Here is a 27,525-nt window from a genome sequence, read left to right as displayed (position 1 = left end):
CAGGCTCAGCTCAGGCACAGCAGGACAGATTTGTACTGGGGACCACCCCCCCCCCCTAAAACCGTATCGACACTAACAGGTTACAGAAGAGGCAGGCTCTGCTTGGTGCACTCCTGGGAGTGTTTTGCTGGGTTTGGGCTGCGGGGCAGTGGTACACGAGCTGCTGTTCTGCCTTGGCCATGCTGAGTGAGGCCCAACATGAAGGAACAAGCGGTGAGAGGTGGGGGAGAGGCTGGTAGGGGAGACGAAAGCAGGAGAAACGCCACAGCAGCATGTGAAGCTGGGCCCCCAGGCTCATCTCTGCACCCGGTGCCAGCGTCGCTCACAGTGCCACCGCTGAGCTTTCTGAACTTGAGTCATGGCTTCGGCGTTATTTAATTACAGGCTGCCGTGCTTAGTAATGTGATATATGTGCCTCGTGCTATTCATACTCTGCAACCTGACACAGAGAAGCTGGGCAGAGCCCAAGCTCCCCTCACGTGGGGGATGTCGTCACGGCACGCTCCATCCAGGGCTCAGCACCCAGAAGGGTTTTGCCAGCATTTGAGTGAGCATCCCCACTGCAACACCCTATTTCGCTATCTCTCCGTTGCTTTGGCAGCAAGCTCTAAAGTTTTTTTCCCAGATACTCATGGGAGGATTTGTCTATCGGATACCTTGGAAAGAATATGGGAAGTTCAAATGATTTTGGCCTGAAGATAACGTCTATACCGCAGACTGCAACACACCGTGATGTTGCTCGGGCTGGCTGCTGGGTACCAGAACCAATGTAAATGAAAAAAAACCCCAAACCCTGAGCTCTGCACAGAGCTACTCTGCCTTGGAGGTAGAGAAAAAGAAGTAGCAAGGCTGGGTCTACACTGTTCCCTTAGAGATACGCTGGTCCTCCATGAGATGCAGCTATGCTAACATAAGAAAAGGAAAAACGTGTAAGGAAAAATGCAGATGCTCCAGTCTCAGTCACAGAGGTGAATCAGGAGAGAAGGCAATAAGCCATATTACTACTAGACAAAAGTCTGGGACTGCCACATAACACATGCAGAAGAGCAGCTGCACTGTGGTAACCAGCATTTTAAGACCTATTTTAAGGCTATTTTAAGACCTTTATCCTGAATCAGCATCCGGGCGGTATACTGGCATGTTCAAATGTAGCAGCAGGGTTTATTTGTTTATCTAAAGCTTAATTTGTGTGACATCCTTCCTGGTATATAAGTGCATTTTAAAATGAAGAAAAAAGCTATCAGTGGGAATCCTATTAAACAGCAGATGATGTATCAGGTATTTAAATGCCCATGTACTTCTGTGCTTTGAATAGTACAGGCTCATTATTAAAATACCAGGGAACTAGACTGACAAATACCAGGATTTAGAACAGATATGTTTTAAGCTTGGAAGGGACCACAATGGTCAGAAATATCTTCCCAGCATCATAACAACGCACTGAGCTGGCAGGCACAGACGTGCACACACATCCACACATACTGAGCTGGCACGCACCTACTTGAATGCTTTCCCCACTCAGTGTAGACTGGGAGAAAGGATAAGGGAGGAAAAAACTTATTTGCAAGTCTTGTCTCTTCCTCTGCCGACAAATATTTCCCCTGTGAAGCTGGCGGTACCCACGTTAACACCGTCAGCAAACACCGGGGGTGTACGGCTCTGTGTTTGCCGTCAGCTGAGCCACGGCACAGCTCGCTCTTACCGACGGCTGCTCCTCGTGGGCTGGTTTCCATATGCCTTTAGCTGTCACCAGAGACTGCGTGCCGCTGCGTGACTGCCAGCCGGGGGTTGGTGGCAGTCACCACCAGCAATATGCAAGATTTAGGCAGCCTCCGCTTATCCTCAGGAAGTTCAAATGGGCTAGAGCAGGTGTAGGGTAACCAATAGTTAAATTAGAAAAAGAATACCCAAGTACCTTGGAAGATGATGGTGAAATGCCTGTCCAATTGGTCTATGGCAGACATCCTAGAATCATCTCAATTCCTTCAGACTAACTTCTGTTGTGCAGGTCTTTTTTCTACCCAGAAGTTTTTAAGCATAACTACAACCAGGATTCTCCTTAAAATCTCACAGCTAGAGCTAGCTGAAATTTGGCTAAGGAGCCAAAAGAAGCGGAAGAGGAATTTGGAAGAAGAAAGATTGTATCTCCACTTACTGTTTTCTTCCAGGCCACTAGTCCCATCAGCTCAACAGGTGCCAAGTCTTTTAACAGAAGAATTTACAAAGGAATCCCTTGTTCCCTGAACGTTTTGATGTGCCTGAAATGAATTTCTGCAGTTTAAACAAATGTGTTTGCACCTTCACTGCACTGGGAAAAGCCTAATGACAGTCTGGTGCCTGATGGTATTTGTAGGTTTTCCAATGAAATGAAAGTAGTATTTTTGCCAAAGGCATTTTATACATCTGTTCTCCCCTTTATACTTAATAAGAAGTAGGGAGATAGTGCCATTTTTCTGATTGTCTGTTTTTGCATAGTGAAGGTGTTCTTTAATATCAAAAAGTATTTAATGGGTATATCAGAAAGTTCAGGAAAAATATTTAAAACTAATTTATTTACCATATACATCAATGGTTTAGGCTTAAGAGGACACTGTCAACTTGAAATGGGGGAATTAAAATAAATATCCACAGTAAGAGCTTTAGATACAAGGTTTTGCTTGTGAACTTTTCTGGATGCACTAGTCATTTTGTGTTTGTATCATTTTGTCTTTCTCATGTTGTTTTTTGAGCAGCAAGATAAAACCTATCCTGATTACGTCAGGGAAAAAAATAACCGGGCAAAATGCTCTCAAGTGCAGAGAGACAACGAAAGGCAAGAACATGTGTCTCCTATCACCACTCAGGTGAAAAACACATTTCAGACAAAATGAGTTTTGCCTTTTTTTAAATATCCTTTAAAAAGGGGTAAATATTACAGGATTATTACCCCAGTACGTTACCTCTTGTCTAGTCACTCACAACTGGGAAAACTGAATGCAGAAACGTGGCTTCACAAGGTTTGGGAAAGCAGAGAAGCGTGTACAAAGTATCTTCAGGGTTAAGCTGGATAAGGATCCGGTTCCTGTAAAAAAGGCCGGATTTTCTTTTCACTTAGGCTAGTGTAAACTGCAGAAATATTTTCCAGGCAGTATGCTAAGGCTTTTTCTAATTTACCTGATTTTGCTTAGACACAGTTATCTTTGATAACCAATAGGCTTATACCAATAAAAGCGTTACAGAAGAATAATTTTCTTTTAAACTAGTGGATGGAAAGTAAAAAAAAAAAACCACCAAAATTCTGCTTCGTATTCTGCAAAGAAAGGCACAGATTTACGCATACTTAGAAAGGACCACTCAGAGCTGCAGGTGGCAAAGCAAGCCAAACAACGCAAAGCACTTCCGTAAGAGCAAAACATGGTCATTTGGGAATTTATTTTTCAGCAAAGCATTGTGAAGCACAGCTGGGGAATGCTGTATTTCAAAGGGGGAAAGGGCAACAGGGTGCGTCTCTTTTCTGATCTATAATGGCTGATGTCTGGCGTTTTCTTCTTATTAAAACCCCCCTGTACAAACGCAGTCCCCGCCCACGACACGCTCAAGTCACCGCTTCGTGTTACTTTTTCTTTCCCTCCAAGGCAGATGCGTGGGGACGAACGCGAAGAAAACCGCACGATTACTTCGAAGAGATGCAGCATCCTCAAGGCAGAGCGCACCCTCCCCAGCACTGATGCCGGTTTAGAGGGTCGGGCAAGAAAGGGCTGTGCTCCGAGCCCCCCAGCCGCCCTCCCCGGCTCCTCCGTCACCCGCCTGCCGCCTCCTCCCGGCTGCACACCACGCCGGCGTCCTCCTCGTGGGAGCAGTTGTGCGTGCCGACGTCGGCGTGGGCGCACTCCAGCAGCGTCTTCTCCTGCCCGGAGCACTGGACGTCGTCCAGGAGAATGCGGAGGGAAGTCCCTTCCCCGAATTCTGCCTTCTTACTGGCCCGCACCGCGTAGGGGAAGCCCAGCTGGCGGCACACCACGGCGGCGGCGGCCGAGCTCCAGCCGTCGTCGCACACCGTGCCCCACTCGCCGTCGACGTAAACCTCCACCCGGCCCCGGCCCCGGCCGCGGCCCCGCTGCTCCATCAGCCGCACGGCGCCGTTCCGCGGCGGCGCGGCCGTGGCGGCGGGTTTCTTCTTCCTGCGCTGCCCTCTCCTCTCTCCTCCCTTCCTGGGCTTGGGGGTCCTGCCCCTCGGCGCTGGCGTGGCGGGCGTCCCGCTTCGGTTCCTCGGCGGCGGGCCGAGGCCGGGGCTTTCGGGGTCTGGCCGGCCTCCCCGGGGGGCCGCGGCCGTGGCCTTCGGCCGTGGCTGCGGCGTTGGGGTTTTCACAATAAGCTCTGTTGGGGGAAAATCCCGGGAAAACATGAGTCCGTCATTCTGCGGGCGATATTTGGAGACACAAACTATATGATACCAGCGCTGAGTTCCGACTGCTCCATTCCTTTGTTGGAATTCGCTTACTTGGTTCTGCTGAGAAGCGACAACGCTCCCGGTGAGCCGACACTTCCCCAGCAAAAAATGTCGGCTGCTTTTAGTCAGCAGAGAGGACTCCGGGGCTTAATGCCAACAAGTAAGCCTCTCCCAAGAAGGAAACTCCAAGCAGTTTATTGGCAACACTTCAGCCTGGCCATTAAAGGGTGGGCGCTGGTGTTGAACGGTCAGGAGAGGAGTTCCCCACCATACCCTTCTCCCCCGCTGAAAGCATTTTAAAGACAGGCACTATTTCTGCTCTTCTCTTCATTACTAATGATTGGATTGTTACCAGAGCCCGAGCGCCGGCCTCCCCACTGGGCCAGATGCTTTATTCCGAGGAGCTGAAATCAGGAACATTCAAAATCAATTCTCTCTGGCAACTGGAATGTGCAAAAGGAACAGAGTTGCCAGGACAACACATAAAGCAGGATTTGGGGTTGGGTTTTTTCTTCCTTATGAGAAAAAAATAAAAGAGCCTTGAATTCTGAAGAGCTGAAAATTCCTTGCCGTCACAGTTTCCAGGCATTACTGGACTTCCTTATTCACATGTGCTCTATTTTTAGCTTAAAAATAAGTTTTAGCTTGTCAGAAAGAAGCAATTCAGAATTGCTCATGGTAACAATCAACTGAGCTGGGACAGTGTCACAGACGTTTGCAAAGACATCAGAACTTTTTGAATTATATCCTAGATTTATCCATTCCCATTCATCATTTGCTTTGTAGTATGGAGATGAGCTAAAATATGACTGTCTTATGTATACTTAGTATCTACTGTCCCCAAAAGACAAACCCTTGCAGCGGTCCAGTTCCTGCAAATAACGCTTTTTGGAAAGGAATTGTATTTATGGCATGAAAATACTTCCCTTCTTTGGAAGCTGAGGTTCTGAAGGCGAGAAATAGATGCGAAAGCTTTACCTGTGCATACCTCAGTTGCTAGAGCCTGACCTGGCACAGCACTTAAAAATCCTGGAATTCATATGTAGGACTGCATGAAAGCCAGTAGTCACCTGGGAGTGCTTTTCACCTCACTGAATCAAGTTGTTATTATATGTTACTCTTTGTCAAGCTATTTGTTAAATACACTTCCAACAAATGCATGCATCCAGCTAATGCAAGCCGCATGCGTTGACACTTCTGTTACATTCACAGTAAACACTAACCAAAACCAGCAAAACATTTACAGCTACACGTCCTTGTTTGCATGCTTCTGAATCGAAATTTTCATGTCTGGTTTTACCTAAAAGTGAATTTAGTTCTCGAGACACTTAGCAGAATCTCTCCCACCATTTCTAAGTTTTAATTTATGATGAAAACTACCTTGTAAACAAACCCAAAGATTTAGTTATATGTATAGTTGAAAAATCAGAACTTCGGACTTGCATGGAGAAAAATGCATAAGCAGGAACAGAGACAAAACTGGTTGAACACGAACCAAGTTACCAATGTTTGGAAAGTGCGTGCACAGCTTGCAAAGGAGACTGTTTCTGAAGACCTGCTGAATGCTAAGGCATGTCAACAGTTAATAATTAGCCTTAGATCTTGTTCCACGTTAAAGACTCAATCTTGCAAGGTGCTGAGTGCCCTCATTCCTCCCTGAAGTCAAAGCTGTAGGAACTGTCAATGACTCAAATGCAGTGTAACATGATTAATGTAATGAAAAATTAAATGAAAGTATTCTGACATTAGTCAGTAATATTAACCTCATGAAAAAGTTGGTAGAGTACTGCTTAGGTACTGACACGTGTAAGCGAAATGCACAGAGGAAAAGAAAGGTGATGCTGCCTAATCTAATTTTGAGATCCTAATAGAGTATTTAGATTTTTGCACTTAAGGTAAGTAGTACTTGGCTTGCTGCAGATTGAGCTATATCGTTGACTACTCCAGCTTTAGCAATACAATACTTCATTCAGTATGAAGCAATCAAAAAGCCCTGAAGGGTTTGGATAAGCCAAAAGGTCACCTGAATGGCTGATCACACCGATTCTTTTGGGAGTGTTTTCTCATCCCCCATTCTCTCACTTAAAACTAACAATGACTCAGCCCTCATCTTCTTCAATGAGCTATTTCCCAACCCTTTAGCCGGCACATTGTTCAGCTCCTGAAGTGCTCCTCACTACCTGAAGGCACTGCAAAAAATCACTTATCACTGAAAAGCTCCACTGAGCACAGAATCTCAGTACAGAAACAGTTATGGGGAAACCAAGTTGGTGGTAATGAAACAGGTACGATGTAGCACGGAAAAGAGAAAATGTACGAGGGCAGAAACTACAGAGAAGATTTCACACGGCCAGGAGAGGGGAAATATCTTATGCTTTATTTGAACCAACTCTTCAGATCCAGAACAGCTGGTAAGAATTAATTTTGAGGATACTCTGAAGAGTGAAGTTCTGGGTGGTCTCCACACATACCGAGATAGTGTGAGCCTGGAGTTTGTATTTACTGCCAAATAACATGCACCAATAATAAACAGCAACAGTGACACTTACTCTCCTTTGGCACAAACTGGATGCGCTTGCTTTTTACTTTCACTGGCGACGGCTCAACTCTGCATTTTCCTGGTGGTGCTCTCCTGCGAAAAAAAGGGACACATACAGTGCACAATTAATTCCTTTACCCTGGCATCGTGAGCCTTTGCTTCCCATTGTTTTTCTATGAATGTAATGCTCATTAGAAAAAAAAAATATGTCTGTTTAAATGATCCAAGTAATCTCTTACAGTAGAAAACATAATTAAACAAACATATCTCCGTTGATCAAAGCCTAAACATTCACGAGGCAGTGGAGTCCTCTGGCTGTGTTTTCATTTGCCATTGCTGAATCCATTAAGGAAATAAAACATTGGCAGGTTCAAGCATTACAGAAAGAGATTAATCAAACTGAAAATAAAAATTACAAAACTAGACAGTATATGTTGAACATCTGACATAAAGGTTATGTGTATGTAAGTTTTCAGGCTGTCTTCAGAGAGGCAAAGTAAAGCACTGTTATTCATACATAAAGCCGAAACAAAAGACTAACTACTGCAAAAGTAGTACCAAAAATGCATTAGTTTCAAACAAGAGCTCTAAGTGTCTCCTGCAGAGGCTCCCTCTTAGTATGGCACATTAATTTGACACAAATTTGTTTGCCATGGAGGTATATCTCACTTCTGAGAAGTTACATCCATTTCATCATCACTTTTTCCTGTGACGCCTGTCTTGTTAATCTGCAAACTTCTTCAGAGATTTTCAAACTGATTAAAAAATGCATGATGTTTGCATTTGGAGGGTATAACTCCTTTGTAATTAGGATTGTCTGCATTTGCATTTCTGTGGAAGGCAAAGAACTTATCTCCCAACTACAGACACGGGGATGTTCCCTACTGTTATGAATTTTCCTGTGAGTTTCTTCTGTACTCTACACATGAAACTTCTTTTTAAACTTAAACCTAAGACTTGCTTTTGACTTCTGCTTTCTTTATTTTTGCAAAGGTTGCGTAATACCAGCCTCTTAATACACAGTGTACAGGAACTCTTCCACTGTGTTAGATAATGGAAAATGCTCCTGACAGAGGAGAACCGGAGGAAAACACGTGGCAGCTCTGGGGGCTGTTTAACTTTTGGGTCCGGTTCCAACATAAAACCAGACAAGTGGTCTGGTTCAAAATGCTCAGATAGCTAAAGCTGTAAATTTAATCCGTTTAAAAAAAAAATAAAAGCTACAAAAGCCTCACTCTACATGTCTGGCTGAAAGTAGTCTGGCATTTAGCCAACAGCAGTAATGCTTAAAAAACAGGAAGATGAAAAAACCAGCTATAAGTCTTCGTATAAAACACAGCTATTCCCTGCCTTGCCCAGTCTCAGATACACGCACGTGGGATCCAGAAGGTGTAATAATGGTCTTATTTCCTTGTCCAAGCCATTTTCCTCTTTAAAACAGAAAAAAACCCGTACTTTTTGACATTAATTTCTGGTTTGCCCGAGGAAGCACTGCAGGTCACGCTGGGTAAGCTTCGGCTGCAGCTGCCTGGGCACAGGGCTCTTACAGGAGATGCAGCCAGCTACAAGGGATGGAGAGGAACTGAGGATAAACACCTTGAGAAAAAGTGCCTCCTTCTGGGCAGGAATCTAGAGAAACTTTGTTCAAGAAAGACAAGCCACCCATAAAATCCTCCTTTAGCTTTCTGGAACAAATCTCCCAAGCCACATAACACCAACAGGTCCCATAACAAACAAATTGGTTATCACCAGGCAGCGTAGACTCCGATGACTGCTGGAGAAAAGCAGACCCACAACGGGTTGCTCCGGGCTTCCCTTGATCAAGCTCCACAGAAGGGCCCAGCGTGGGAGAAGAGCTAGTTAGTCAGTCAGCATCATTCTTCACATCCGCACCCGGACACAGTGCACCACACTTAGGCTTTGCAACAGGAACATCTCATACCTCGAGGTGTCCACCACTTTGTACACCACTCCATGGGGAGCCGTGGCACTTGGTACACCGGTAGACATGAAGTAAAGTTCCCCTGGGAAAAAAACCCAAAACACAGCCATGAAAACTCTCCGTGGAGCTCCTGTCCTGTACAGCACAAGGGCATTAACTCTGCATCACAGGTCAGAGAGCATCAGGAAACCCAGAGATCTGGTTATGGGAGGAAAAAATGCAGGTTTGTGTTTGGGTTTGTAAGGAGCATTCATCTGCAGTCCAATGGCATAAAATACTCTTAGTGAGTGGGAGCTTTTACATATCGTCATGAAATACTCTTGACAAATTTCCACTGCATGTTCAGCTGCCCAGACTTTAGCTGTCATCTCAGTCTGATCTGTGTCCTTTAACTTGACTAATGCAAAACAGTCAAACCCTGAAACAAAATGAAAGGAAATTAAGACTGTTCACACCATCTTTTGCTCTTTTGGATGAAGCACTCATCTGGAGTGAATTACAGAACAAGATTTTGCTTTTGCTTTCTCTAGCACACTCACAAAGTGAGTGAGAAAGGCATTGGGATTCTCTGTCAGGCCACATAGGAAAGGGCTCGACCTTCAGCCAGGCAACTTCCATCACCATGTATTTGACGTATTTTCTCTTAACTGCATTTCCATCCTCCTCCTGTTGTGCAGGGGAGGCCAGGATAAGCAGTCTGTCCAGCCCTCTCCTTTCTCTTTTGCCAGCTCAAATGCTTGAGTGGTGCAATGAAAAGGATCAGAGAGCTGATCTGGATGGAAAAATAAACTTGCAGTATTTCAAAAAGGAAAAAAAAAGGAAGAAAAAGAGACAATGGAGATCTTTTTAATAAGTAAGGCAGATTTCTTTGGGCATCCTATGGGTACCCCAAGGGGAAGAGGGGAAGGGAAGGGGTGGAGGGAGTCAGAGTGGGCAAAGGAAGGTGCAGGCAGTTGGTCTGGCAGCTTCTGCTGGCTGCTGAGCCTCCCTCCTCCTCCCTGCTCTCCTGCGCTGCTGCAGGCCAAGCTCCTCCGGATTCTCCCAGGGCAGACACCTCTGGCCACCCCTGGCTGGTTTCTTTCTTTTTCTGATGGGCTCCATTAACCACAGGCCAGAGGCAGCCTTGGTCCAAACAGGGATGGGAAACACCTGACACTGTGTTTTGCAGTGCAGTGATGTGTGCTTTACATCCCACCCCTCTTTCCTGGAAATTATCAGGTAGAATTATGGATGTTCAGGCCATGAAGCACGCAGGCTATCACGTGTGCACCCCACAGACATAGCGCAGGGCCTGGGATGTTCCCGACACGTTCAGCTGCCAGGGCATGGGCCTGCTGGCTTTATAATGGCTGTGCAATGAGCCAAAAATATAGGTGTCCCCACTGCATGAACACATCCACTGCACCAGCAAAATTAACATTCATCAGAGCAACAACCCCAAAAAACCAAATGCTTCTGTGAAGAAAAGCTTGTTAAAATAAACTGTGTGATAAACTTGTAAAAAACCTGATTCCCAGCACACCAGAAAGGTGCAAGAGAAGACTGTTCACTGCAGATAAAGCAACCTCACTACACTGTTACAAACAGATTTATTTCCATTGTAATAAAGCAAACACAAGGCAAATAAGTACCTGAGAACAGACTCCAGCCCAAATTTCCACCCAGCTCTATTATACTTATGCAAAGTATGCGTGAAAAGTGCAGGACAGAAGAGTGGCAGCGTTTCACCCCCTCTTCCCACGGACTCTGCCCACAGGCACAGGAGGAGGGAGACACCCGCTCCCCAGCTCCCCACGGGCATGAGCAAGGGCTGCAATTAACAGCTCAATACTGCATTTGGCAGCCCTCTGAATTGGCATAAAGCTGATTGAAATTAAGTTATTGTGATTTTAGGGTAAGATATCCTTCTCGCCACAGCACTGCAAAACAGCTCTACCTCCCATGAACATTAACCATTAAACAAAATGGATTTTAACTCAAAAAAAGATAAAATTCCAAAGTCAAACTTTCGAGCTAATACTTAATTTGGATGATTTGCATGTACATGATAAAATCTGCATTTATATGATACGCAATGGATGCTGCATTTGTGCAACATCCACACCTGCCATAATCTGCAGGAAAAACAGATGTTTAAAAACTGTGCATTCTAGAAGTGGGTGCTTGTGACCACGAGCCAGAACCTCCCTGCAAGGGGGCAGAACACAAACTCCTGCATTGCTGAGTCGCACATGAGGCTAATTAACAATGGGGCTAAACATCGCAGGGCTCACCCGCTCCCTGTCCCCAGCCAGGGGCTGCATGCTCTGCCTGCCCTGCTGCAGGGCTGGGCAATTAACCATACCCTTGTATGAACAAAAGGCGCAACCACCGGCTTTCACCCCAGGACTCTTTATCTCCTCCTTTTCAAATTGCAGCAGCTCCCTTCTAGAACGCAAAATGTCTCCAATTTTGAAACACAGCTATGCAAAGCTCCACTGAGACTACATCCTTCAGTTCCACGCAAGGCAAAATCCCAGCTGGCACTAATAAAATATGGTCTTAAGCAGCCTTTTGCCAATGCCTCACTCAAGACATAATGTAGGGCTTTCATTCTGCTTCACCTCAAGAGGTACAAATACTCCAGGCCAGGGTGAGCAGGTTCATAAATACTGTTCATTACATCTGCTTCCCTGTATCCATTAATAACGCCCAAAGCCTTCTTGGCTAGCCAAGAGCATAGACTTGCTCTCACTTGGGTATCACCTTCTCAGCTTCTCAGGGCCTGCATTCCCCACGGCATGGCATCGCGAAGAATGAGGTTTGTTTTCTAAGCTGTGCTTTACTGTATTTGCCCCCTGCTGCTCCCCATCCCTCTGGAAAGTAGGTGTGCGGGCAGCAGCACACCCAGACTCAGTCCTGCAGGGAACTGCCTCTCCAATCACCCCTGCAGGCACTGTGTGGCACGCTGGCCTCAAAATTAGGATTGTAACTTTGGCTTGATATTTGGGAGATGCTGGGAATCTCACCCACCGGCATTTTAAAGACATCACGCTCTGTCTCCCCACCACTTGCTGCCTCCCAGGAGCCCTCTCTAACCCTTTCTCTGGTGTTTTACTCCGAAGAGAAACCACAAGCATGCCATTCAGTGTGACAGAAAGTTAAAAGATTACCTGCTTCATCTTCAGCAAAGGAGATGATGTATTGGTAATAGTTATTGATAAGCCCAGGGAACATGCACGTCTGTCCTGTCCCCATGCAGATTTCACTGTACTGCCACTCTCCAGTAGCATGATCCTCCTTCAGAGACATCAGGCGTCTGCAAGGCAAAAGAACACTTGGACAACACAACCAAGGAGACAATTTATGAACATTAATGAGGACACCTGAAAAGATGTTTAATGCTTCCTACCCACACTAGCTGCAATAGGACCGCAGTGCCTCTGAAAAATGACGGATTGTTCATATTAAACAAATATATGCCCCCGCAACACCTTGTCTTTCAAGGGCAACACAAGCACATGAAAAAACAATAGTGGAGGGTTTAAGGGATATCAGACTATTTGCGGGGGGACCCTGCCAGAGACGCAGAGCACCTGGCTTCACTGCAGCTCTGTGGCCTCTCTCCTGCAGCCAGGACCAGTGCATCAGCTGGGGCAGGCGGCGCAGGGGCTGCGCGCGAGAGGCCTGGGAGATGCAGACGCAGCAAAGGCAGAGGAGGTGGGGGGAGAACAAAGCAGTCTCATGCCTGCCTCACCGCAGGTTTGAAGCAGACTCACTGCTGGACAATGTTTTTTTTCTTTCAATATCCTCAGTGTCTGGAAACACTGCATCAGAGCATTGGGGTTTTTTTAGGATGTATTCAAATGCTTTTTTACACCACTTCCAGGACTTTAAATGAACATCATCTCATAGCCCCTTTGTTTGTACTGGCACAATATGAATCAGCAACATCAAGGGCTGCTGGAATGCAAACATTGCATTCCTGCACAGCACCATGGAATAAAGGTTATATAAAACATGCCACGTGAGCTCTCTGTAATGAGCAGTCAGGCTTTGCCCAGTACTTGCAACCAGCAAGGAGCAGCATGTCCTCAGTTGTTAGACTGCATCAGCATTTGCAGGCAGGTATAGAATCGCTGGAGGACTTTGGCTGGGGGTACAGCTTAATGCGTATCTATCTGAAGTATTTACTTACCCACTCATAAAATCACCAAATATGTACAGGCCATTCAAGTTTGGAGACTCACAACCCCGATAGACATAGCCTCCCGTAACAGATTTCCCCATTTGGTGCGGATACGCGTAAATTGGAAGCACATCATCTGTAGGGGAGAAAAGATCTGTGACTTGCCTTGTTTTACACATGATGCAGAATAGCTGTTTAGCTAGATAGTTCTGAGACTAGCAGGATACAATCAGGTTCACTTGAGCATCTTCTAATCAAATGAAGTGCCAATGGAGTAATTTAGTTTGATTTTCACCTTTTCAGAACCATGTTTGATAGCCCTGCCTAGCTGGCTGTTTAAACCAAAGACAAGCTAGCTCAGCGAGACCGGTCAGTGTTTCCCTTGCAATATAAGCTGAATCCCTGATAAGCCTGAGTGCTCTCTATCACCCAGACACCTCACCATCCTCTGGAGCCCTTCTCCTCCTGCCACAACCCAGCTTTGTTAGAGCCAATTCTGGCCCGTTTCCACATAGCCTGGCTGGTTTTGATGTGAATTCGCAGGTTCCTCTTAGAGTCACTGCACCCATGCAGGAGATGTTTGTCCAATGTAGCTTTGTTTCAGCGGTGAAAGGGAAAAAAGAGACAGGTAACTCCAGACTGCAGGCACTGATGAAAAGATATGTCAGATGTCAGCACGAATAGCTTCTGTTTCTCTGAGACAGGGGAGCTTAACCTGAAAGGGCCATCAAATATTTATGGTGTGGCACAGGCAAGATGTAGTACTGGCATATTCATTGTAAAATATAAGTTAAAACACAAGAGAGAGGCAAGACAGAGGGAGATGCCCTGATTTTGAGGGTCTCCACTAGACACTTCCTCCCCTTTCTTTTGAAACTCCTGGGTCACAGGTATCTTCTTGGGGTAACCACCCCTCATCATCCTCACAGCCTTTCTCCCTGCCCATGTAGCAGATGCCTCAAGTAGCAAACCCGGCAGCTCTGCCAGTGAGGAACTTGCACCAGGGTCATTTCATCTAAAGCAGGCTTTTTCTACGCTCCAGCTGCACTTATAATTTTAAAGGGGCTGTGACATTTTACTGTTCTAACAAAAGGGTCTCTAAAGGCATCAGAAATTGTTCTGAATCCCTGGGGACCTCAGTAAAGTGCCTGCCATGAACAGTCGTGCAGGCGCTGTCACACAGGAGAGCACTAAACGGGCTCTCTGACAACTGCTTCAGCAAAGGGAGTGCAAAAAATCTGCTCCCTGCTCTTGAAATTTTTATAAAAAACACTTAATCACTACCACTGTACTTGTAGCTAAGTTAATAAAAGGAAGGAAGTTAAACAACACCACATAGCATGTAGAAGAGAAAAAAATCAGAATCTCAGCTAGTGCAAATCAGTGTCAGCCCACTGCCCCCCTGGATGTCTGGGGAGATGCTCCAGCATAAGATGTGGTCCACATCAGACCTTGCAACACAATACACTCCGATTTCGCATGTGCACTGAAATTTAGCCAGCCAGCAAATACCCTGAATCCAGGTTTGAAAAAAAAAATAATTAAAAAAATTAAGGTTTTCCTTTTTGGCATAGCTAAAAGAAACAAAAATACTCTGTACATCCAGTTACCTGCAAAGCAGGCAGTGTGCATACTGGGTGACCAGCTTATACAATATGTCTCTTTCTTTTTTTTAAAATAAGGACACTACTTGTGAGTTATGGAGAAAAATACAATTGCTCCAAATTTTTCTTTCTTCTGCAGGAAAGCTTATTTTATGTGAAAGAGATGAAATTGTCTCCCTAAATCACAGAATCACCAAGCAATTTGAAAAACAACACAGATTGCCTAGAAAAACAACAGCTAGCATGTTTCATTTTGCTCCTAACTCAAAAATGGTACCATTTGGACTTTCAATATTTATTCCCAAGTCAGTTCTCTTCTAGACTAAAACAGTATAGATTTCCATCTCAAAAATGTATGTTTTCCACCAGGCAGCCAAGCTTTGAAGGCAGGAATTAAAAATGATGGTGCAGAAAACTGCACAGTGGGAGACGCAGGCAATTTAGAGAGCACATCTATTTACCCATTGAAGAATTGGCGCAAAGTTTTTTATCGTAACAGCTGAACCCTTCCCTTGCCCTCCAGCCGTAATTTTTCCCTTTCTCGACGATGTCGATTTCTTCGTATTTATTCTGCCCCACGTCTCCGCAGAAGAGCCGCCCTTTCCCTTCCTTGGTGTGAGGTTCGCCCCTATCGAAAGAGCAGCGCCACATATTTCTCACTCCGTACGCATAGATTTCAGGGCGAGCCTTAGGGTCCTTAAGAAAAGGGTTGTCGGGAGGGATTCGGTACAGAGGCCCGCGGTCGTTGTTGTTCACATCGATCCGCAGCACTTTGCCCAGCAGGGTTGATCTGTATTGGGAAAAGAAAGGAAAGAAGAAAAAAAAAAAAAGAAATAAAACTAGACCTTGGTTAAACCTCAGAGACAGGGTTTTTGAAAAAGTCTAGGGTTTCATTCTTTCTGTTTTGGAAAAGACAAGTCTTTCAATATCTCTGAAAAAACAACCATTTCAGGCTGATTTCATTTGCCTTGGGCCACCGAACAGCCTTCAGGTGGCACCGACTTCCCATAGCCCGCTGCCCCGCGGACACATGCTGGTGGCTTGGAGCTGCCGTAGGGAAGGGTTCGCTCTTACTTGTTCTGGGCATTTCCAAAGGTCCCAAAAGGATCCCCAGCCATGCCTCCATCTCCAGTAAATATATAGAGATACCCATCATCTCCAAAGAGCAGCTCTCCTCCGTTATGGTTGGAAGCGGGTTCTTCTATTTCCAGGATCACCCTAAGGAAAAACAGGGAGGGGGCATTACCTGCTGCACAAGCCCTAAGCAAAGGCAGAGCAACGTCACACCAATGTTGCCCTTGACACATGGAAATGGCAACAGAACAGGTTTGATGCAAATTTCTCCATATCCACGTCACTGAATTTTACTTGGGCATAGCTGATTTTCTAACTTTAAATAATTCCAACACCTTTTCCAGATTACAGAAATGCCAAATTGTGTAAAAAGGAAAATCTGGGAAACCAGATAACAGAATATACTTTTAATTAATTGTACTTTTCCCCTGATTGTTCCTTCCTCCTTGCTAAACTTCTTTTTTCTTTCTTTTTTCTTTTTTTTTTTTTTTTTTAAGAAAAAGGCATCTCAGCTTAAATCCAATTGTAAACTGCAAGAGAAAGGACTCCAGTCCATCTGTGCATCTGTACAGCATTTGGCACAATTCTGACAGGCACTTTCAAGGCGAACCTAAAACTTTTCAAACATTAAGTAATAGTTAAATTCTTAAAGAGAGAAGAATCCTTAAATGATAATTACATAGACAGGACTTTACAAGCTTAAAGAGTGATTAAAAGCAGCCCCACCAACAAATTAACATTTTGACAAAGGTTATTCAAAGCAGTACCAACAACCTCTACCTTAATTTGAAAACCTAAGTCTCTCTTTTATCTATTTATTGTAGGCACCTGGCATCCCTTTCATAGTAAGGAAAGGGTGAAATATATAAAAGTATAACTTTATAGAAAGGTAAAGCCACAAATATATGCAGTGGAGGTTCCCAGGTATAATAATTGAAGTTTATTTTAATCCAGCTTCTAAAAAAGTCCAGATTTCATGCTGACAGTGCCTCTTAACAGCTGCAAAACTAAATTATAAATAATCACTTATACCACCTCATTTTTAGCAAGTTATTTTCCCTTCTGAAAGCACCGATAGTTTGTGATCAGACTGTAAATTGTGGGAAGGAACACAACTACGTAATTATTCTGTCACCTGCTGCTAAATGTCACCACCTCCGACACAGGGTAACTGCACCGACGCACAGACTCCAGGCGCCAGAAGGAGCGAGGGAGGATCCTGTACAGACCCAAAGGTGAATCCTCCTCAACCTCCCAAAGAAGATGGAAGAAAACAAAACACACTGAGCAAAAATCTGCAGGCAATCGGACATACGCCCTCCTGCTAAGGCAATGCACACCACGTGCTGGCTGAAGTTGTCTCTTGGGCAGCATCTCGGGATGAAGTCAGTGGGAGCCGTGCCTACACAAGCACAACAGGACCACAACTTTGTTTTCTTAAGCTTTGGCCGTACGAACCATCAGCTAAATAAGCACAGAAAATGTTACAAGCATAGAGCCTGAGGATTTTTAAATGAGAGAGCTGGTGGGCCTTGACATCTGCAGGTTTAAGCTCCTGACTTGCTTTCCGGAGGACCACCTGTCATCTACAGTGCTGCTTACACTGAATCGCTGTCGTTGCTTTGTAAACCAGCATCCCTCTTCTATCATGACGCTATGTGCATTTTTGAGCTAAAATCATCCACTGCTGAGTATTTGCAAAGCCCTAATATAACTCATGTAACAAAGCAAAAATCTTAAAATTAATAATATTCAAGGGTTTCTTAAACCAGTGGTTCTATTACATGGTTCTGCACCAGGTTATAACTCTATAGACTGTCTCCACAAACAAACCTCTAATTATCTGTGCATATTAATGTGGATCAACTGCAGGATCAGACTCAAACAAATGAAATTTCCAGTCAAAATGCACTCAGTAATAGCACAGTGGTTTGCATTTTATTTAATTTGTTATTAAATTTGTAATATCACAGGGTTGAGCTCTCATTCAGATAAAGAAATGTGGGACCAAATCCATCTTTGGTTCAGTATCACTGAGTTTGTTTATACTGATTTTGGAAACCTTTGGCTTTGGAATGAATTTCACTCATGCTTTGCAGAAGTCTATTTTAAACGGTAATTATTACAATACAAAAAAAGAACCGAACCACACACACCCCCCCCCGCCCCGAAATATTAACTGTAAATAATGTTCAATCAACATTCAGTTAAATCTTCTGACATACCAGAACTGAGAAATGTAAATGTTTTATCCCTGAGCACTTGCAGTTCATCCACGAAGGTCACGCGTGTTGCCTATCTCAATATGCTAGACATGGACTTGCACTAACATGCTAGCACACTGGCATGCAAGAAGAATATTAAGCTAAATAGGTCTCATTCATTAATAGCCTTTAAAAATGCACAAGCTACGCTCGGAGATCGTAAATACATTTGCCAGAGAAACGTGTGTACAATACCTTTCAGAACCATGGTCCAAAGCATTCATGTCAGCAGGAGAAATTCTGAACTCACTGATTCGGATTCTCTCTTCATAACGAACTTCAATTGAATAGTAGACATACACTTTACCGTTAAATTTGAAATTAGGATGGAAGACAATACCTAGAAACCCTCTCTCATCTCCTTCCCAAGGTGAGGTAAGCACGGCTTCGCTGATGTTCAGAAACGGCTTTTCGAGCCTGGATCGATCGGGGAGGTAGGTCCACACCAGGCCAACCTGCTCCGCAATGAAGAACCTGTGGGTGCCATCGTTGGCGTGCACCATCGCAACGGGATTGCGCAGCCCGTTGGCGACCTCCACGAGGCAGAGCTGGAGACAGCCCTCCGCGTCAGCGGTCACTAACCCCAGGTTTTGGTTAAGGTTCTGGTTAGCCAGCAGGTGTGGAAAGCAGTAGTCCGTGTCCTCCAAGGACAGGTAGTGGCAGAATTTTGCCATGTTGTTCTCCAGTGCAATTAACTCCTGGTCTTCAGACAGATAGCGAAAAATGGAGCGGCATTTTTGCCACACTTGCAGGCAATAGTCTTGGCAAAGTCCTGGTATCGTCCGCACGGGGGTGGAGGGATCCTCGGCGTCGTACAAGTGAGCTGCGTATGGAGAGCATTCCTAGAGGGAGAGAGAAGAAGCCTCAAACCATTTCTTGGATCAGATTTGAAACAGCTGAGCAGCAATATTAACTGGAGAAGCTTCACCTTAATTGTAACCTAAGTTGTGGTTTATTCTGAAGATATATTAACAGAGGAAAAGATTTTAGAAAGTTGGTTTATCTCAGCATTCACGGAAATGATCTTCAATGCTCCTGGTGAAAGCTGGCTTCCTCATGCTGTTATTCATTTATTCCAACCATAGCACTAACTCAAGGAAACCAGCAATGACATGTATCTTGCTACATCACCCTAGTAGACTGTACTGGGGAAAAAGAGACTTTTCTGTCTTGGATGCTCTGACTTTATCTATGAAATAATGAGCAGACTCATCACAGGACAGAAGCAAACCCAAAGAGTTAGCTGAGAAGATTGAGGTCCTGCATCTCCAGGCTGAGGAGGGAATGGGAAAGGTCATCAGGGCCAAAGCCTGCAATTTTCATACCTCATTATCTGATAATCCAAACATGCACCTCAAACACCGATGTGATTTACAGGTTGGAAGGAGCAGGATGAGAAAGTGTAGGAGGAAAGGAGGAGGACACCCATCCTCAGTACCGCACAGTGCACCCAGCCCTGGGATGCTATCGCTGCATACACCATCTTCGCTCCAGTCCAGTTGCCTTTGCTGGTGGATCTTTGCCTACAGACAGTTTATATACCTGACTAGAAGTGGTGAAATGTATCTCATGATCATGACACTGGTCACCAAGTTCTGCGGAGGATGCTCTGACTGCAGGATTTCAGACGGTGAGGACCAAATGGCCATAATCCAGGCAAGGTCCACTGGGAGTGGCTGTAGCACAACCCTCGTTTCTGGAAGGTGCAGCCTCGGAAATCTACCTAAAGACTGAATCAAGTTCACATAGTTCATTGTATTCTGCACTACGAGAACTCTGACAGGCACATTTTCCTTATGTAAAAAGCCACTGCAATCCAGTAAAACTGTCTGTAAATTACAAACTGACCAAAGTGGCTCAGTTCTGCTTTGCCATGGCTTTTCCTTGAAATAAACACAAAATATTTTCCAGTTGTAATGCATCTTTCCAACAAGCATCTCAAAAGCGCTCTCCAAATAACGTAACGTGAGTCAGTGGAGGCTCAGTTATTTTCACAGGGCAGATAAATAACTGAGGCAAGAAAGGCAGAAAGAGAAACTATCCTTCTTGAATAAATTCTGCATTTTTTAATTCCTAGATGGCATTTCTTCCAAGCAAAACCAGGTTAGTTAAAAAAAAAATACAGGGAGCTGTTTCTAAGTCTATAGGGAGCTATTTCTTAATGCAGATTACAGTAGTATTCAATAGCTGAAAAGATATAACATCTGAGATACTGAAGTTTTTAAATTAGCTGATAAGTACACACAATATTTAATTTTTATTTTATTTTCCATTACATACCATAATAAACTGAGAGGCCATATAACAGATCATTAGCGTACAATAAGCTTTCCTCCTGGAATGTCAAGCCATTCATTGCAAAATGAAGGTTATTATGCCTTCAAATGAGTAGCAATTAATGTGGTAAAAAGGAGATTGCGCGTGACACAAAACACTGAAATTACACGGGCAGACTGGGTAAGGCACTCGGTTACACGAGGTGTGCCAGGGACAGCAAGAGCCAGAGCGTTGGCCGATGCAGTTGTTACGACTGAAAATTTGGCCTTAGAAGACAAATTGAAATGAGACAGAAAGGGAATTTGAAGGCAGGGCTGGATGGGAGCTCAGTCTGTCGCTGCCTACGGAGGTTCCACATTCAAAGAGAGGAGGCCCACCACCTGAGTACCAGGCTGGGTCTGCTTCTCTGAAAGCCTCTTTCAAAGCAAGCAGTGATCTTATGCATTATAAAGCAACGTCCTGGCTTCAGCATCGGAATTAAAAATAGCACAGAGGTATGGTTTCCCTGTCCCTTTGCCGCTGCGGGCTGTTCACCCCGGCCTCAGGTGTGTTTGAACAGCAGCTGTGGATGGCCCCGTCACTCACAGATGGCATTACATTGGCAGAGATCTAGCACTAGCCAGACAGTACCCGAGCATGTGTCGAGGGTATTTTCCAGACACATGTGGAATATTTTCCAACTTTTACTCCACAAGAGATGGAGCCTGATGCTTGATCCTGAATTTACCTGCTTCTGAATGAAATGCTGTGGTCCTTCACCATTTGCATTGTCTTTTCACATTCACTAAGTCAAAACGCCAAGAAACTCGACACTTGGTTACAGCCCAGTGTCACTAACCGATCTAAATTCTCATTTCCAAATGACATGGTCTGTTCCTTCATTTTAAACTGTGTTGTGGTCCCAAGACCAAGGAAACTAACGGGCAGGCGATCAGTGACTTCAGTAGGGCTGGAACAAGCACGCACCGTGAAAAAAAACCATCAGAAAATAAAACAAGTAACATTAAGTTAGCCAAATCTATCCCATCTGTTCCAGGAATTCAGTGGCAGCTACTTATCCGAGGAATTGCAACAGTCTGAATGTGGACGAACACCCACATCAAACAACGGCTTATTTACTGCTGCTATCAGGAGGAAGCAACAGGATTCTTCAGGAAACCATCTAACTTTCACATAATCCCTGACATTCCCTGTCCACCGCCATCTGGAAACTCAAGCCTTTAAGCAAGCTGTTCCCCGAGAAGCAGAACGAGGCATCTGCTCTCCCGCAGTCTGAGTCCTGTATCCCACCGCACAATAATCCACACCCACACACGTCCCCTGAGATCTCCTGCCCCCGCCAAATTCCCCCTGGGTGTTGAGGCTGTGGGGCAGGCAGGGCGATGTCCCACCAGAGCCCTCCTCTCCCCCACGGCCACAGGCGTCCTCTCAGCCTGCTTCTGGGTAGGGGGAGACCCTGTTTTGGAGCTGGGGGATCATGGGCAGCACTGAGGGGAGGATGTTTCTGCTCTTCCACTTGCCCTTCCACAAGGAACAGAAACAGCACCACGTAGCAAATCACAATTTAAGAGAAGGTAGGGATCCTCACCGCAAGTACAAGTTGAGACACTTGTCAAAATAATTTGATCACATTTGAGAGAAATCACAAATTGTGAGCAGAAAGAGACAGAAGTGTGCTGAATAAGTCACGGAAACCCACTAATTAATTCAGGTCTAAGATATAAATTGTATATGAAGTGAACGAATGGAAGCAGAGTGTTCTGGAGTGTTTGCAAAGCCTGAACTTCCATTTCGTGCTTGTGAGGCCAGAGGTGGTGGTTTGTAGCCGCATCTGGGCTGGTGATGCACTGAGCTCATCAGAACATTTCAGTGAATCATTTTTCCCACATTGAAATATTTCACTGCTTCTGAACACATTTTCAACGGTTGGGTTTCTGATGTACACAGGAGACTTACTTAGTCACTTCCAGAAGCAGAAGAAGGGCTTAGCAGGCGCTGCTAACTGGTTTCCTATCTGCAAATGGACTTTTGGACACCACTTGTTTCAGGAATATATTCAAAGGTTTTTTGCTTCCAGTACAATGTGAGAGGAAATAAAAGTCAAATCTCTAGAAGCTGATGTGGAAAAGGGTTGTGTTTCTCTTCACGCTTTCAGGAACACAAGAGGCACCCTGCAAAATGCTAAGAGCAGGATTTCTGAAAAGCCACCTTGATCCCATCTGAGCACAGCAGACGAGACTCCACTGTCTGAATTAATTTAAGATTTACACTTGCACAGCACAGAGCTGCCACTGCTGTGTCTCAGGGGCATTTTCATACATACGAGGCCACCGCTGATGATAGGGTCAGATGCTTTGCTCTGCACAGACTGTGATCATCCTGTTATCATATCTGGCCACAGAACATCAACCCCGAGTGGAAGTTTCCCCCTGTGCAGGATGGCCACCACGGAGGTTTCTAGGCCACATCCTCGGGCGTTACTCGGCACCCGTCATCAGGACTGTTAGCACCTGGCACACGCTAAAAGCATCTCGGGATTCTGTAACCCAGTGCAGAGAAACACCTGATCCCAGGAGCTGGGCATAACAAGGAGCATGTTTTGTGCAGGCAGGTCCCCTCCTGGGGGTCTTCACCAGGTCCAGCGATCTAACCCTGGGAAGACGAGGGCAGTCTGCAAATTTTAACTGCCCGCATACCCATCTCATAAATTAAAGCAGAGCAACATCCCTGCTTCTCTTTCAGACACCTGCCGAAGGACAAGAAGTCCACTGGGGCACCTGATGACGGACAGTCGCTCCTGGCGGAGCCTGGGAGCACTTGCCTAGGCTGCGGCACTCATCCCTGGTGCAGCCGTGCGTGGGCCACAGCACCCGTGCCTGGGTCACAGCAAGCACTAAGGCCACGGCTGGTGCACCCGTGGGGTGGTCCCCGTACCCCCGTCTGGGCAGGGCACTGCTGCCACGGCTCGCGCACCCCTGGGTTGCGCAAAGCACCCGTGCCTGTGCTGATGCGGCCCTGCACGGGTGGATGCAGGCGTTCCCGGGCTGGCGTGCCCACGTCCTGGCTCACGCAGCCCTGTGAGGTCCAAAGTACCTGTGCCTGGACCGGTGCACCCCCCCGGACCAACGCACCCGTGCCTGGGCCGCGGCACCCACACCTGGGCTTGATGCAGCCCTGCATGGCTGGATGCACCCGCGCCTGGGCCAAAGCGCCGTGAGGGGGCTGAAGCGCCCACGCCTGGGCCAGAGCACCCTGCGTGACCAAAGCACGGCGCAGGGGCTGAATCCCCCCCCCCCCCGCGCTGTGCGGCGGGAGCCCCCGGTGCAGCGGCAGCCCCGTGCGGTAGGCGGGCCGTGCCGCGCCGCGCCGTGCCGTGCCATACCGTGCCGCGCCGCGCCGCCTCACCTGGCAGAGCAGGTCCTGCAGGTGGCCGGCGCAGGCGGCGTAGGTGGGCCCGTCGAGGCGGGCGCTGAGGCGGTAGAAGCGCTGGAGCAGGGCGCGGTCGCGGCGCGGGTCGCAGCAGCCGAAGTCGGCGTAGCGGCGGCAGAAGGCCAGGCCCCGCGGCGGCCGGAACGGCGGCTTGAAGTCCAGGCACTGCGGGTGCGGCCGCGCCGGCCCCGGGCCCAGCGCCGCCGCCAGCAGCAGCGCCAGCGCCGCCCGCGCCCCGCGCAGCGCCCCCATGGCCGCTCCGCGGGCGCGGAGGGGGGCGGCGGCGCGGCGCGGCGCTGCTCCCCGGGCGAGCCGGCGGCGGCGGCAGCGGCGGCGGGGGCGGGGGGCTGCCGGGCGGCCCGGCTGCGCGGAGGCTCGGCCGGCCCCGGCGCCCCGCGGCAGAAGGGGCGCGGAGAGCGGCCGCCCCGCCGCGCCCGCCCCGAGGTCAGCGCCGGGCCGCGGGGGACGCCGCGTCGGTCACAACAAGCGCGGTCGCGGCCCGGTGGTGGAGGTGGGCAGGCGGTGCGGGCTCCCTTCCACCCGGGCCGCCGGCTGGCGGGCCCCTGGCTGCGCCAGCGGCAGCGGGGGTGGGTCCCAGCGGAGGGTGTGAAGGGCAGAAGGTGTCGTGCTGGGAGACAGGCCCCTTGGACCGGCTCCTCGGGTGCCGGCCGCTGGGCTCGGCTCTGCCGGTCAGTCTTTGCTAGGGGCAGAACACGGGCGAGAACAGCGCCCTGAGCTTCTACGGCTGACGGGCGTATTTCCAAACGAGAAAACTCAGCGTCGGTACCGCTTGTGCTTCTACGTCCTTTGGCCATCCTTTGGCAGCCCCATCCCGGGCTGAGATTCCGATTAGATTCAGCTTTGAGGCTGGAAGGGAGAGGGCGCGTGGGGACTCCACTTTCCCCTGCAGGAAGATGCTTCTCCCGTTGAGAATGGTGCTCCCTCCGGGCTGGCCAGGCACTCCCTGCCCAAACAAAACAAAACTGCTGACGATACTTTCCTTACCTCAGAGTGCTTCATGGCATACCCCGGAAGAATACCTACTCCAAATGCTGGTTTTTTGCATATCGTATCTCACATCATGTACGTGACCTTGTCAGCTGCTAAGATCCAAGTCCCGTGTAGATGGCATTTTTTTGCTGTTGAACGCAGCTAGCCACAGTGTATTAGGTATTTCGATATTAACGCAGAGACTGCCCATAAAAGACAAAGAATGTGGAGTTCATGGCGATACGCTATTTTTGACTCCTGCTTTGAGACCGAAGAACTGCTGCACAGTGCATGTGGACTGTAAAATCAGTGCATGGCTTGGAATACCCTGTCAGGAGACCATATGGGTTACAGCATTTAATACGAGTTTGTTTTTCTCTCCGTATGCTTATGTAACTGCTGTTAAGGTCACTAAAAACTTTGCATATGTGCAGGCAACCAAAATACCTGATGATCTCACTTGAGAATTCTCTGCCCTTTTACTTTTGGTCATTTAAAACCACTTTTTCATGGATGACCTTCATAAGCGTGTTGGAAAGCACATGATCTAGCCGCTGCCCCTGAAAACTTTGCGTGCCATGCAAAAAAATGAGTACGCAGTTATGCAATCCCATATTTGTGTAAAAACAACTGATGTAAAGGCATCTCCCTCTTCACCTCAGTTAATCTTTTATTCCCATGGTTAACACTGGCTGTTGTCTCAGCTTTTGTAATGATTTTTAGCCATTGTTAATTAACATCGCAACAATGCTTAATATACAAAGAATGGATCGCAGGAACCAAACATATTCTGTGATAATGGGATTTATCCTATAGCCTCTTGATTTGCTATTACAGCTCCTGATTAGTTTGGCATCCATGCAACATTTCAGAAATGAAAGGAAAATTAAATGCTCCGCATATTTAGCACTGAGTTGTAGAACAGGAACTATAGATTCGATCTGCTCGTCGCTGCAAAATGGCATAAAAATCCCTCTGGGAAGTCCTCCGTGTGCATTTACAGTACGTGCCCCCATGCCAGAACTCCCAGTGTTTTGTTCATTCAGGCAGTGCAATTTTTTGGTTACCCCTCAGGCTGAGGACTGCACAGCAATTAATGGGCCAGACAGTGCTGAAACAGAGACGGTAGCTGCGTCGGCCCCAATAACGAGCTAGTTCTGTCAAGGATGGCGTATTTTTACATCTCGTTGTGAGCTGTATTTCCAGGCTTCCCAGGCCACAGGTAGGAGCTCATGGGCCGTGTGTGAGGGATCTGTGCTGCGGTGGATAGGAGCACACAGCTCTGGCTTTTCTTTCCAGTCCTGCCTGGAGACTTGCTGCGGGATCATTCCCAAGTTCCTATCTCTCTGCCTGTATCCTCCCATTTCTAAAATGAAAATAGTCCATGTTCACCCACCCCACGGCAATCTTTCAAGGTATGGTTTATCGGTATTTTTTATCACTGTTTTGTTATTCTTTATGAGTTCTCTGCCAAGCCATCGCTAGAGGCTAAGCTTAGGAGGGGAACGGTTGCCCTCGGCCTGAAGTGCTAAATTTAAAGTTGCTCTTGTTGCTACCTGAGGGCAATAACATGCATCTGTGGAGCCGTTAGAGAATGGGGATGGGGTTTGAAGTAGGCAGTGTTCACCAAGATCACATGGTAGTTTGAGAATTTGCCACACAGGAGGTTTTGTGTTAAAATGACCCATTTTTAATATGGATAATTTGAACACTCGTCCTTGTGCTTAATAACCTGAATCAATCAGTTGATTATTTTGTGCTGTATATCAGCTATTGAAACATGTCTTTTTGGTTTTGGTTTTGGGTTTTTTTTTGTTAAGATCTTGGGTTGCTCCTGTTCCCGCCAAAGTCCATAGGAATTTTACCAGTTAACTATGGATGAAATTGAATAAGCCAGGTGTGAAAATGCAGTATTTGCTTGCAAACAACACAACATTAAGGCAGAAGAAGCTGACATTTAAAAAATGTCAGTTGATTTGGGGTACCAAACCTGAAATTCTTAAGACAATTAAAGCAACTGATATTTGTAGATACTCTGCAGCTCAAAAAGACAGTCTTATATCCCTCAAGATGAGCTCCTTGAATGCACAACATCCAGATTTTTTCACTCTTCCTGCATACATTAGAATTTGTTAGCATTCGTGGGACAGAGGGAATGTGGGCACATTGCTTAGGACTGTGATCAAATTGCATTTGTTCGAGAGACCAACATTTGGCCCAGTATCTGGAACTCCATCCTCAAGTACAGATTGGGTCAACAGCGAGGAGTGTAATGCTCTAAGTTTTAGTAGCCAAAGGACGTACTGCTCCTACCCAAGCCAACTGTGAACATCATCCCTAAAAACGTAACAGTCAGGAATTAAATACAGAGCTATAACTCTTGGTAGAGGAAATTAGGCTTTGCTTTCTCATTATGCATCTGATCGTAAAACCCTTCTGTTCCCCATTTGTCTTCTAAGTTTTTTTATTTTCCTTACTGGCGGAGATGCTGAGAACAGACAAAAGAAAGAAGATGTGTGTGAGCATGTACACAGCACATACACACAAACCCACAGATGTGAGCAAGGTAATGCCTGCCTTTCAGAGAACAGAATCCATGCTAGGCAGTGTGGAAGTGATCCGCTGGCATGGAGAATGCTCATTCACACAGCTTTTAGTATTCTACAAGAACGATAGAAAACAATATATTAAGCCTTTGGAAAGATGCAAGAAGAATAGTTTTGTAGCATACTCAAAACCAAAGGGACATCTTCTCATTTGAGGTGATTTGTGAAGGAACAAAAGTATGTGCTGAGCAGTAGCTGAAGTC

General features: G+C 46.5%; 1 protein-coding gene across 1 annotated transcript; it reads right to left on the bottom strand.

The window, feature by feature from the left end:
• Window positions 1-3,290: 3,290 nt before the first annotated feature.
• HHIPL1 (HHIP like 1) lies at window positions 3,291-23,978 on the bottom strand. Its single transcript, XM_049828914.1, has 9 exons — window positions 23,703-23,978; window positions 18,216-18,862; window positions 15,757-15,900; window positions 15,144-15,472; window positions 13,088-13,214; window positions 12,063-12,208; window positions 8,911-8,992; window positions 6,979-7,061; window positions 3,291-4,356 (listed from the first exon to the last, which is right to left on the bottom strand). Exons 1-9 carry the CDS (start codon window positions 23,976-23,978, stop codon window positions 3,779-3,781), a joined length of 2,412 nt encoding a protein of 803 aa, XP_049684871.1. The 3' UTR covers window positions 3,291-3,778.
• Window positions 23,979-27,525: the final 3,547 nt, after the last annotated feature.

This window comes from Accipiter gentilis, chromosome 25, assembly GCF_929443795.1.
Source record: "Accipiter gentilis chromosome 25, bAccGen1.1, whole genome shotgun sequence".
NCBI classification, from domain to species: domain Eukaryota; kingdom Metazoa; phylum Chordata; class Aves; order Accipitriformes; family Accipitridae; genus Astur; species Astur gentilis.
The sequence above is the reverse complement of the archived record's forward strand: the minus strand, read 5'-3'. Positions and strand labels throughout refer to the sequence as shown.

Coding starts and splice junctions, on each gene's coding strand:
- HHIPL1 (XM_049828914.1), bottom strand. CDS start 23,978: ATGGGGGCGCTGCGCGGGGCGCGGGCGGCGCTGGCGCTGCTGCTGGCG. Junction 15,901..18,215: donor TTGGACCATGGTTCTGAAAG/GTATTGTACACA, acceptor GTTTTTCCTTAG/GGTGATCCTGGAAATAGAAG. Junction 12,209..13,087: donor TTTGGTGATTTTATGAGTGG/GTAAGTAAATAC, acceptor TTTGCCTTGCAG/ACGCCTGATGTCTCTGAAGG.